Raw genomic sequence first — 13,110 nt, 5'->3', positions numbered from 1 at the left:
TGGGTGGCGGCCCACCCACAAAAGAGCAAAACACAAACATTGGTTTCCCAGCCACCTCTTTAGACATGGGCCTAGAAAGGCAGTGAGTGATGCTATCATCAAAGCATGGAATGTGTGCCAAGGAGTGTGAGAAAATATGTATAAATTCTTTCTGGTGTGTGTGTGTGTGTGTTTATGCTAATGTTGTAGGGGTGGGGAAGCAACTACACTAGCAAGCCAACATTGCAGATCTCACTCTGTCCCAGAAGCCCTAAGCCATTATACTAATACATTCTTGGAGGTGGGGGCATGATCCCCACAATCCATACTCATCTAAAGGAGGTAGGCCATAGCCTCATCTATACTCAAACATCCCCATGGTGGGGGGACATAAACAAATATTTTTTAACTCCTCTAGGGTTAGATCCAGGGTAGAGGGTATGGATCCATCAATAGGGTAAGAGGCATGGACACCTCTAAATATAGAACCCCAGACTGCATCCATATGTCCAATATAGACATCTCAAATCCTGATCACCTATACTAGACACTTCCTCTCCATGTCCCCTATTCATTATTCACTGAAACACAAGTGCAGATGTTTTCCCAGTTTAAGACCTGGTAGGAGAATGAATTCCTTTCCCTGCTGCTCACAGAAACCAGGAGTGCTGTCTGTCTTTCAGCTGAAGTTACTGGTGGGCTCCCTGTTCTCCCCTCGGGTGACACGTGGCCCTTCCTATTGACCTGATGATCTTTTGCAGGTGCAGAAGGATGAGAGGGGAGAACATCACCAAGGTGAGCACGTTCATCCTGCTGGGCTTCCCCACAGCCCCCAGGCTACAGTTCCTGCTCTTCTTCCTCTTCCTGCTCATCTACCTCTTTGTGCTGGTGGAGAACCTGGCCATCATCCTCACTGTCTGGAGCAGCACCTCTCTCCACAGGCCCATGTACTACTTCCTGGGCATCATGTCCACCTTGGAGATCTGGTATGTTTGTGACATCATCCCTAAGATGTTGGATGGCTTCCTCCTGCAGAGGAAACACATTTCTTTCATTGGATGTATGACTCAGCTCTACTTCTTCAGCTCCCTGGTGTGCACAGAGTGTGTACTCCTGGCTTCCATGGCCTATGACCGCTATGTGGCCATCTGCCATGCCCTGCGCTACCAAGTCATCATGACCACAGGATTGTGTGTCCAGCTTGTGGTCTTCTCTTTTGCTAGTGGCTTCACCATCTCTATGATCAAGGTCTACTTTATCTCCAGTGCCACCTTCTGTGGCTCCAATGTCTTGAACCATTTCTTCTGTGACATCTCCCCCGTCCTCAAGCTGGCCTGCACCGACTTCTCTACTGCAGAGCTGGTGGACTTCATACTGGCCTTCATCATTCTGGTGTTCCCTCTCCTGGCCACCATTCTGTCCTATGGACACATCACCCTGGCTGTGCTTCGGATCCCTTCAGCCACAGGACGGTGGAGGGCCTTCTCCACCTGTGCCTCCCACCTCACTGTGGTCACCATCTTCTACACAGCCTTGTTTTTTATGTATGTTCGGACACAGGCCATTGATTCCCGGAGCTCAAACAAGCTCATCTCTGTTCTGTACACGGTCCTCACACCTATATTGAACCCCTTGATCTACTGTCTGAGGAACAATGAGTTCAAAGATGCCCTAAGAAAGGCCTTGGGCTTGAGTCAAGCTACATCATAGGATGGAGAGCCCCTTCTGATTCCAGAGCATCTCATGAACATGAGATGAGGATGTGGGAACACTAGGCATTGCTGTTGTGCTGAAGGTATTTAGAGCATCCCTTTATTCCTTTGTGAAGTAGACATAATGGGCATACACTATTTGTGTAGTGATAACATTCTATCACCTTTTATATGTGCAGAGCAGGACTTGGTAAAATTGAATGCAATTCCATCCCTTTAAAAGTATCATCCACATTCCAGAAGACAGTAAGCCCTGCTCAGCCAAGAAGGTGATGTCTACAGTCTTAGTAGTTTTTACTATGTGGAAGTGTGATCATATGGAAACATGGGGAAATGAGCCCCAAAAGTCTCCAAAGCACAATGTGTCTGGGAACTGGGAGAATCCACACTAGTTTTAACTCACAGGGCATGCTCTGGGAAACATGCTTTAGCCTTTTATGTTCACACAGTTCTCCTTACTGCTGCTGAGAAAAGTCTATCTAATGCTTGTATTGATCCCAGTTGACAATCAAATGGGGACTATGTCTTCCTACTGTTATTGGTTCCTTAAAAAACCACAGTGCCTGCTGTCTCTTAACCAACCAGGAGACAGGCTGGGTGTGGTGGCTTGTAGTGTGTGAAGACTAAGTATATGCAGGTTCTTGGGACATGAAGATAGAAAGAAAACCCACAGGAGGGAAGTGAGAAGAACCTAGGTGGTGTGGCTCCCACAATTTAAAGCAGGAGTCAGTGTGGTTGGCATTGAAAAGTAAAGAGGAAGAAAGGAAGTCCAGATAACCGCATCAGCAGCAAAGCTCAGAGGCAGGAAGTAGCTGGAAAGGTGCAGAGCACAGAAATGCTGATGGGTTTAGTTTAGTGTTTGCATATGAGGGAGATGCTGGGGGCAGAGTCCCAGCATGCACAAGGCTGGCCACTGAAGATTGGAAATTCCTACCTAGGCCTGCTTGCAGCTGTGTATGAATGAAAAGGGACCCTCTGGGAAGTGGAGAGACTGTGCAGGAATGTTGGCCTGTTCTGGAAACGATGAGCAGCCCTGAGACTGAGCAGTGAACACATGGGAGGGATGGGTTTCCAGGGTTCAAGTGAACATTGGGGTGCTGGTGGGGAAAGCACAGAACAGGCTATGCTTCTTGTAAAATGGTGTCTATTAAGTATTTATCCTTTTTATTGTTGCTATGGTAACAAAAGTCATGCTAAAAAGCTCATCTCTGTTGTGTACACTGTCCTCACACCCATCATTAATAAACCAAGGCTTATCCATCCTGTTCACTTTTAATAGAGTATATAGAATATCCCTGCTGCCACTTCTAGTTGCCTTTTCTATTTCTTTGATAAACTATCCAGACAAAAGCAACTTATCAAGGAGGGTTTATTTGGCTCCCAGTTGAAGTTTATATTCCATCCTGATCGAGGAGTCCCAGTGGCAGGAACTTGAGGCAGCTGGTCACATTGCACTAGCAGTCAAAATATAAAAAAAGCAAACACTTGTGCTCAGCAAGCTTTCTCCTCTTGATACAGTCCATGACCCAAGCGTAGGGAATGGAGCTGTCCACTTTTAGTGTAGCTCACCTCAATGAACTAATCAACATAGTCCCTCACACATGGGTGCAGAGGTTAAATGTTTCTTCACAGATGTGAAGAGACTCTTGGAGGCTCTTTCCCCAGACATTCCAAGTCCTTGATTTGCACAACACCAAACATCACATTATCAAAATCATTCTACACATTTAATACAATCCCAATCAAAATTCTAATACCATTCTGTTGTAGAATATTATTTTAAGATGTGTTACTTTTGTTTATGTTGAATTTGTTTAATTCTGTGAAGCTGTGTTACTTTGCCTGTATAAAACACCTGATTGTCTAAAAAAGGACTCAACAGTCAATAGCAAGGCAGGAGAAAGGAGAGGCAGGACAGGCAAGCAGAGAGAATATATAGAAGGAGAAATCTGGGGAGAAAAAAAAGAGTAGCCAGAGAAGGAGGAGGACATCAGGGTCCAGGCACCCAGCTACACAGCCAGACATGGAGTAAGAAATAATGAAAGATATACAGAAATAGAGAAAGGTAAAAGCACTTAGGCAAATGATAGACAGGATAATTTAAGATAAGGAAAGCCTGCTAAAAACAAGCCAAGCTAAGGCTGGGCATTTATAAGTAAAAGTAAGCCTCCATGTGTGATTTATTTGGGAGCTGGTTGGTGGCCCCTCCCAAAAGGTAAAGAGCCAAAAAACAACCCACAACATTTTGGCACCCAACATGGGGCTAGAGTAAAAGAAAGAAACAACCAACACCATTCTAGACTGAGACAGAAAATAATCTTAAAATTCATATGAAAAACAAAAGGCTTTGGATGGCCAAAGCAATCCTCAGCAAAAGAATAATGTTGGATGGTTGCCACCACCAGCTTCAAGTTATACAACAGAGCCATAGTAACAAAGGAAGCATGACACTGGCACAAAAATGGACAGGCAAATTCGTGGACCAGAACAGAGGACCCAGCAAAAATATATATCATAGCCAGGCAGTGGTGGTGCATGCCTCTAATCCCTGTACTCGGGAGGCAGGGGCAAGTGAATCTCTGTGGGTTTGAGGCCAAGCCTAGTACAAAGTGAGTTCCAGGACAAGCTCCAAAGCTACACAAAGAAACCATGTCTCAAAAAAAAAAAAAAAAACTACATGTATATGTATAGGTATGCATTGTGGGGCATTTACCCACCAATCCCACAGCTCCTCAGAGCTTTCTTGAGTGCGAGCAGCAGGAAATATTAGACAGAAAGATTTATATTGCAGAGAATATTGCAGAGATAAACAGATAGAAAATAAAGGATAGCCTCAAGAGGGCCTGGAACCTTTTCCAACGGGCCCCGACTGTCTCTGCCCCAGGGTATTTTTAGAGATGCCAAGGGGTGGAGAAAAGACCTCCTCCCCCAGCACAGCCAAGTGCAGACCATCTCAGACACCTGCACTCAGGCCTGTGGTCCTAATCATCCTCTATGCGGACATGCTGGGTAAAGCCACAAGGAACCCGAAAATGGGCTCCCACGGGTCCCCCTTTCTTAATATATAAAAAATAACTAACTATTACAGCAATCTCCATAGCTGTTATACCTCCCAGTATGGGAGTAGAGGATGAAAAAATGGCATTTCTTTTTTGGATTAGGTCCAAGGTAACTACAGCAGTCTTAGCTGTCTCAAGCCCTTTCTTAACCAAAAACTCTTAAGGTGACTACAAACTTAAAGAATCCCTTAGCTTCATCATTACCATTAACAGGTTAACATAAATATTGCTATACATAGTCACAATTCTCTCAATCTTACAACACAAAGCAAACTCTTAACAGAACCATTTGAATTAGCATATATGGTGCTAAATATAGTTAACAATTTTCTCCGTCTTATAAGTTTAACTCTTAATTATTTGAATTTTCTTGCTAACAGAACATAGGAAAAACTTCGATATATTCACATCAAACTTAAATATTTCCTTAACTCCACAAAACCAGGGTGCATTAATATCATTAGGCTAAACATAATTTCTGCAAACATAATTCAACCTCATAACTCCTCCTTTTCTTTATAATTTTTAAAATCTCAAACCTAGTTAGAAAACCCAAACTTTTCTGTTTAAACAGTTCCATTTGTAACACAAAACCAGTTCCATAAGTAATTCCATTTATACATAAACAGTCCATAAAACAATTCATGAATCACCAGTTAAAGCATATATGCATACACAAAATTGCATCTTTAGTCTAGGTAGAAACAATAAATTTCTTCATTTAAACAGTTCCATTTTTAACCCAATTCCAGAAAACAGTTTCTAGGTCATTACTATAAGTGAACTCAAAATTGTCCCATTGCAATTAAATCTATTGTTTAGTTCATTAAGTCCTAAAATTCAAATGATAAATTCTGGTACTAGCCTTCCAAATATGAAGAAATTCATAACCAAAATCTTTCTGTAGTTTTATCTCATTTTAAGTTCAAAAAGTTCAAACAAGAAATAAATTCTGGTATCAGGCTTTCACTTCCAAATATGAAGAGACGTTTTTCAAACAAAACTTTTTGCAGTTAACAATCTTTGTTCAAACAAGCATCTCTGCAACTTTTATTCTCAAGCCAGAGACCTTTTTAGGCACTGTAGTATTCTAAAAAAACACCATTTTTGATGTTAGCTCAGGTTTTTCTGTGTTGCGTTGATTTTCCATGGATCTCAGCTGTGGATGCCTTGTGCTGGTTCTGGCATCCACCATTCTTACTGGCTTCTGGGACTTTTGAAACTATTCAGACTGCCTACTTTGCAGTCTACTAGGACACTACCTTCGGTGTCTCAGGTTCTTTCACCATATACATTAAGCATAGATTCACACCCAATATTTACACTTTTTTACAAACTCACATATAACATTAACATCTACTTATACTTAAGGAAATTATAGAACTACTTTAGCAAATGTATTTCTTATTACTTCTTATTTCTTAAACTTACATTTACAACTAGTATCTTTACTTCTTACAAGCTTATTACACTGCATGTCTTAAGACTACCTTAGATACTTCTTGCAAGCTTATATTCTTAAAGAAACTCTATAGATCTATTTTACAAATTTATATAGGGCTACCATTAACATATATTTAACTTAGCAAACACCTAAAGATTTCTTAACACTGAGATCTAACAAGACAGAATAATTTCTACAAACTCATATATCTTTTCATCTTTTTCTACTTCTTACTATTAATTATTATCACTATCTCTATTAGAAAGATTCTCGTAACTAGACAGGATGTATGTACATCATTTCTAAAGTTTAGAGTTTATAGTCAGCTTTGCTATACAACACTGGGATTTAGTGAGTGTTGTCGTTATAGAATTGTGATACTTGTTGCTAGGGGATTGTAACATTCTTAGGAGGAAGCCACACTCCAAAGTTGCCATTTCTCTCAGCCATTCCGAAACCGGCAGAGATGCACTGTCAGTGGTAAACGGTTTTTAACTAGAGGCTGTCCCTTCACCCAAATTCATAATAGCTCCCCTAAGTGCTTCAATTCAGACAAACGTTTCTATTACTGCAGTACTCTTGTTTTGCTCTACCGAAAAACTTCACTTCAGGCTGAGGGTAAAATTACCATATTTAGCTACTGTAAAGCTCTTTGCCAAATACTGCACAGCTATTAGGTGATATAAAGTATTTTTCTAAAGGAGCTAGTAAAGCCAAAAGCGGCACAGCTCCGAACTCTTTCCTCACTGTTTGCATTAACCAGTGACAAAAACCTTAGAAACACTGATTGAGCCACTTTCATTCTGGTTCCTTTATAGGAACATCATTGGAGCTGACCTTCCTTAGTTCCATGCTCCTTACCAGACACGCTGGTAACCACTGAGCTTCATTCTCCTCTTGTGAAAAAACACAAACATGTCCTCAACCCCATATTAAAACAGGATCGGGACCCTTCCATAATCCTGAGCAGGAATCTTTCCATTTCACTTGAGCGAAAGTCGCTTGGGTGCCACTGTGCCAAAATCCATCTGCGGCAGACTGTTCATAGACACCCATATTCAAGAAGTTCAGAACGAAAAGAGCATGATTTAATGCATTATGTGGCAATTGAGGGTAAATTTCTTCCTTTTTATTTTTATTTTTGAAGTTGTATTTTAAGACTGCTATGAGCCCTTTCCATAATACTTTGTCCCTGAGGATTATAAGGAATACCTGTTTTATGTATGATTTCCCATTGGGTACAAAATTGTTGAAATGCCTTACTCCTATATCTAGAACCATTATCAGTTTTAATAATTTTTGGTATACCCATATACGAAAAACACTTCAAACAGTGCATAATCACATGTTTTGTAGCTTCCCCAGGTTGTGCACTAGCCATTAAAAATCCTGAATAAGTGTCAATGGTCACATGTACATATCTTAATTTGCCAAATTCTGCAATATTCGTAACATCCATTTGCCATAGATGATTGGGAAGAAGACCTGGAAGGTTTACTCCTAAGTGAGGGACAGGAAAATATTTTGGACATACCCCACATCGTTTAACTATTTGACGAGCTGCTTCTTTGGTAAGACTGAATTGATTTCTTAAGCTTTTGCTATTTTGATGATGAAGAGCATGTGACTGTTGAGCCATTTCCACTTGGGATAATGCTATCTTTGTTAACTTATCGGCCATCGCATTACCCTCAGCTAAAGGACCAGGAAGATTGGAGTGAGCTCTAATATGGCAACAAAGCATGGCAGCTTTCTTTTGTGAATGGCATCTGGAATTTGTTGAAACAACATTTGGACTTGGTTGTTATTAGTGCTAATATATGGAACAGTTTCTATGACTTGAAGAGCTCTATAAATATATTGACTGTCTGTATATAAGTTCAATGATCTGTCTACAAGAACCTGAAAAAACATGTTCACTGCCCCGTAATTCCACTATCTGTGCAGAGACTGTGGTTGTTTGTACTACATAACTTTTTCCATTAATAACATAAGCAGCCTTTCCATGAGAAGATCAGTGAAAACTAGCACAGCATCTTCTATGGGGTCTTTCATAACGATTTTAGGAAATACAAAGGAATGCATTTGAATGAATTGCAATAATGGATCAGCTGGGAATTGATTATCAATTTGGCCTGAAAACTGAGAAAAAGCAATTGAGCAAGAATCACTGTTTTGAAAAAGCCAGTTGACTTGCTGCTTTGTAAAAGGAACATTAATTACCATAGGTTCTTTACCAAAATAACATCTAGACTCAATTCTGCTTTTTTGTACCAAGAAAGCTACAGACTCGTAGTATGGATTAAACGCTTTGGCTGGTGAAACAGGAAGATGTAGCCATAAGAGAAGATTGTTTTGCCATAATACTCTTGTAGGAGTATGTCTAGTGCGCAAAATATATGCATACCAAGGTAGGGCATAATCAATGTAATGTACTTGCTGGTTTTGAATAGCCTTTCAACTTGCAGAAGAACTTGTCTACCTTTCACTTAACTCTCTGGGTGAATTAGGCTCATTATCTCCTTTTAAAATATCACTTAAAGGTTTCAAATCACTAGTAAATACTTTTAAATAGGGGCGCAACCATTGAATCTCCCCCAATCATTTTTGAAAATCATTTCAAGTTTTTAACTCATCCTTTCTTATTTCCAATTTTTGAGGCTTTATCACCTTAGGGTATAATACATGTCCTAGATACTGAAAAGGCGAGTGTTTTTGCACTTTCTCTGGAGCAATAATTAACCCTGCACGGGTAAGATAGTGCTGAAGCCGTCCAAAAGTGTCAAGCAAAATTTCTATGTCTTTATGCGCAAGCAAAATATCATCCATGTAATGAATAATATAAGCCTGTTGAACTTGCTCTCTAACTCTCTGGATAGCTTGAGCTACGAATTTCTGACACAGTGTTGGGCTATTGACCATTCCTTGGGGCAAAACTTTCCAGTGAAATCTTTTCATGGGTTCTTTAAAGTTGACTGAGGGAACACTAAATGCAAATCTTTGACAGTCTTGGGGAGCTAAAGGAATGGTATAAAAACAATCCTTCAAATCCAAAATAATTTTATACATATTTTCTGGTATAGCAGTAGGGATAGGCAATCCAGGCTGCAAGGCTCCCATAGGTTGTATGGTTTCATTAATCTTTCTCAAATCCTGTAATAATCTCCATTCCCCTGACTTCTTTTTGATGAGGAAAATAGGAGAATTCCAGGGAGAATTAGAAGGTTCAATGTGACCACTATCCAGTTGCTCCTGTACTAACTGCTGGACAGCCTGTACTTTTTCTTCTGTTAGGGGCCATTGATCTATCCACACAGGCTGATCGGATTTCCAGGTTATAGGATCTGCATGGAGTACAGGCTGTTCAATGACACTTCCTAAAAATGTTCCATAACGTCCTTATTAGTTTTTCCTTTAGGAGATAAAGAGGACATTTCCATTAACTTTTGGTCAGGAACTTTTTGTTCATAGCTAGTTGTATCAGGACTATATAAGTATACTCCCATACAGCTCATAACATCTTGACCCCACAAATTTACTGGCAAGTGAGGGACAATGTATGGCCGAAAAGTCCCTTTATAACTCTCTTATTCTCTCCAGGAGAGCTCATCGCTGCTCTGCTCAGGACACTGAGTTTGACCAATCCCTTGCAGCTGTGTAATAGTCTCCATTTTGGGCCACATAGCAGGCCATTGACTAGCAGATATAACAGATAAATCTGTGCCTGTATCTAAAAGACCCAAGAAATTTCTCCCATTTATGACTAATGTAAGTTCTGGACGTTGTGGTCCTATGGCTTGTAGCCAATAGGCATCTGACGAACCGAATCCAGCCTCTCCTCTCTTATCTCTTTTAATTGGATTTTTTGTTTGTATTTGAGGAAGTAAGATTAACTGTGCAAGTCTCTGACCGATCTTTATTATTGAAATTCCCATATAGTCAGCATCAATCACTCCAGGGGCAACTCGAATTCCTTGCATGGTAGTACTACTTCTGTCCAACAATAACCCACAGAGCCCTGTGGCAAAGGTCCATAAACACCTGTAGGGAGGGCTTGCATTTCCATTTCAGGGGTCAAAACTGTATAGATGGAAGAACTGGGGTCTAATCCAGCACTACCTGGTGTTGCTCTATAGAGGTCTTGAATATATTTCTTTGCCGGAGGATTGACTGCTGAATTACCCCAAAGGTCTATTTTGTCGGGGCCTGGGGCGGGCCCCTCCATCCATTTCCCTGAAATGGACTCTTCAGGGTATTTGCCCTTGATGTGCATTCACTAGTCTGGTGTTTCCCTCTCCCACATCTTGGGTATAACCCAGGCTCTCTATTTGATCTGAAGCCCCTCTAGGGCAACTGTCCACACCCAAAACAACTTCCAGGAGGTCCAATATCTTTTCCTTGTCTGGAATTAGGATGTCTTTGCTGGTATAGAACATCCCTAACCGTTTTTCCTTGTAATGCTGCAGCCATGACTATCCCTTGATTGTATGATGGTCCTATATTAGAACAAAGTCAGATATAGTCAGAAATGTTTCCCTTTTTTCTAAAAGGGCGTATCGCGGTCTGACATGCTGCATTGGCGTTTTCATATGAAAGTTGTTTTACAAGTAAAAGTCCAGCTTCTGAATCGCTAATTAATCTGCTAGCAGTTTGCATTAATCTGGAAACAAAATCTTAAAATAACTCGTCAGGCCCTTGCCTTATCTTAGACAGATCCTCCGTTTGTCTTCCTAATGATGGAAGCGTATTCCAAGCCCTTTTGGCAGCGGCCTGAACCTGAGCATATACCGCTATATCAAAGTTTAACTGTTGACCTGTCTCTCGATAAGGGCCTTCCCTAGCAAGCATATCAAAGGTAATAGGAATCTGTTGTGCCCGATTTATTTCAGCTGTGGCCTGACACTGTTCCATGAACTCACTTTTTCACAGCAGATAGTCACCTCCAGATAGACATGCTCGAGCCATTTGTTTCTAATCACCCAGGGGCAAAACTTCTAAAGCCAGGCTTTCTAACAATGCTGTTGTGAAAGGAGCAGTCGGGCCATATAGACTACATGCTGTTTTTAACTCCTTAAGCTGTTTGAAAGGAATGGGAACATGCACTCTTATGATATTACCCTGGCAGTCCTGCTCTTCCAGGACAGGAAACATTTGAAAGCCTTGAATTTCTTCCCCCTTACTAGCAGCTTCCCGGAGGCTACCTTGAAGAGGAGATGTAGCTTTGACAGAGAGGGTTCGCATTGCCTCAGAGGATCTCTGTGCTATGGCAATTACTGGTGGCTTTTCCATTCTAAAAGACGCCTCCCCAGGTGAGTCTAGTTCCACCCCTACAGAGGGAAGAGTAGGGACTTGGAGAGTTTCTAATTTTTGAGCAAGAGAACTTACTAGGTTTTTCAAGTTTTTCAGTTCCTCCCTTGTCTTATTCCAAGATTTTTGTTCCTTAAACTTAGCATCATGGCCAAGAGAAACCTGTAGATGTAACCAACCATCTTATTAAATAAGAAACACAGAGCCAAGACAGAGATGAAAGCCAAGAGGTCAGAGCAATAGCTAAGAGCTAAAAACCTTACCATTCACTGTCGCTGTACCTCTCTGAAAGAGACCTACTTCCTGTGTGTCTATCTTTTTTTTTTTATAGTTTCTGTTCTGCCTTCTCATTGGTTGTAAACCCAAGCACATGACCTCCTAGTCACTGCCTGTTTGTACAGACCTCCAGGTCCTCTATGGTTGGTATTGAGATTAAAGGCGGGTGTCTCCATGCTGGCTGTATCCTTGAACACACAGATATCTGCCTAGCTCTGCCTCCCAAGAGCTGGGATTAAAGGCATGCATCACCACCGCCCAGCTTCTACGATGGCTTGCTATTAGCTATGACCCCGGGGCAACTTTATTTATTAACATACAAATCACATTTTAGTACAAATAAAATATCACTATATTTCCCCTCTTCTATTTTAATTAAAAAAAGGAAAAAGGTTATAACTAACATAAGAAAAACTATATACAAAAGTAAAATAACTATATACAATATATACAAGTAATAAATACCTGAACAATGTCTAGTCCATTTGTATTTGACAATTTCAGAGAAAATAATTCCATTATCTATCCTATTTTGGTAAGTCCAAAATGTACCTAATTCACTTTCTATCCTAACTAATCTTCAACTATAACTAACTAATCTTCAACTCCCTCAGAGACCCAAGAAGGAAATAATATTACCTAATAAAAAATTAAAAACAGGAAGTGCATGCAAGCAGCTTCCAAAAAAAAGTGAGTTGACAGAAACAGCCAGCTGCCTGGAGAGCCACGTGAGGTTTCTCCACAGTGTTGGGGCATCATCTTCAGCCTATAGGCTTAGCATATCTGACAGACTCATTTGTGAAGTAGGATGTACACAAGGTCAATAGTTCGACCTCACATTGGGTGAGAGCAGTCCATGTGCCAGAAACACCTGAATTCCACTAGTGTCCTGTCATGATTCAGGATTTTAAATTCTGGAAATTGTTGCTGTTTTGTTGTTGTTGTTGTTGCTGTTTTTTAATTCAGCTGTCCATTCTTCTTGGCTACGTGTGTGTGTGTGTGTGTGTGTGTGTGTGTGTGTGTGTGTGTGTGTGTGTCTTCATCTCAGCATCCTGTTCTTCTCCATATCCCTCTACTAAATGCCAGTCTACTATTGAGAGGCGTGAGCTTAGTTACTCTTCAAGAATAACTGTTTCAGCTGCTGTTCCATTGCACATCAGAAGCCATCGACCCACTGCCTGTTGAGCTGCCCTCGAAGAAAAGGGCACTGTACCTTTTCTGGATTTCAAAGGCCACTTCAGGGATGGTGCCATATTGTCCTGGCCTCAGAAGATGCTTTTTGATAAAGCCATAAGCACACTTGTTTTGGCAAGAATCAGTAGTCCTTTGTTTC

At 40.9% G+C, this 13,110-nt stretch overlaps 1 protein-coding gene across 1 annotated transcript; it reads left to right on the top strand.

Moving 5' to 3' along the window:
* The first annotated feature begins 750 nt into the window (after positions 1-750).
* On the top strand, positions 751-1,689 carry LOC114688898 (olfactory receptor 6B2-like). The gene has a single exon (XM_028863374.1). It carries the CDS (start codon positions 751-753, stop codon positions 1,687-1,689), a length of 939 nt encoding a protein of 312 aa, XP_028719207.1.
* The last annotated feature ends 11,421 nt before the right edge of the window (positions 1,690-13,110 follow it).

This window comes from Peromyscus leucopus, chromosome 13, assembly GCF_004664715.2.
Source record: "Peromyscus leucopus breed LL Stock chromosome 13, UCI_PerLeu_2.1, whole genome shotgun sequence".
NCBI classification, from domain to species: Eukaryota; Metazoa; Chordata; class Mammalia; order Rodentia; family Cricetidae; genus Peromyscus; species Peromyscus leucopus.
The sequence above is the reverse complement of the archived record's forward strand: the minus strand, read 5'-3'. Positions and strand labels throughout refer to the sequence as shown.

Bases quoted from the DNA above. Each gene is read 5' to 3' on its own strand.
- LOC114688898 (XM_028863374.1), top strand. From the start codon at position 751: ATGAGAGGGGAGAACATCACCAAGGTGAGCACGTTCATCCTGCTGGGC.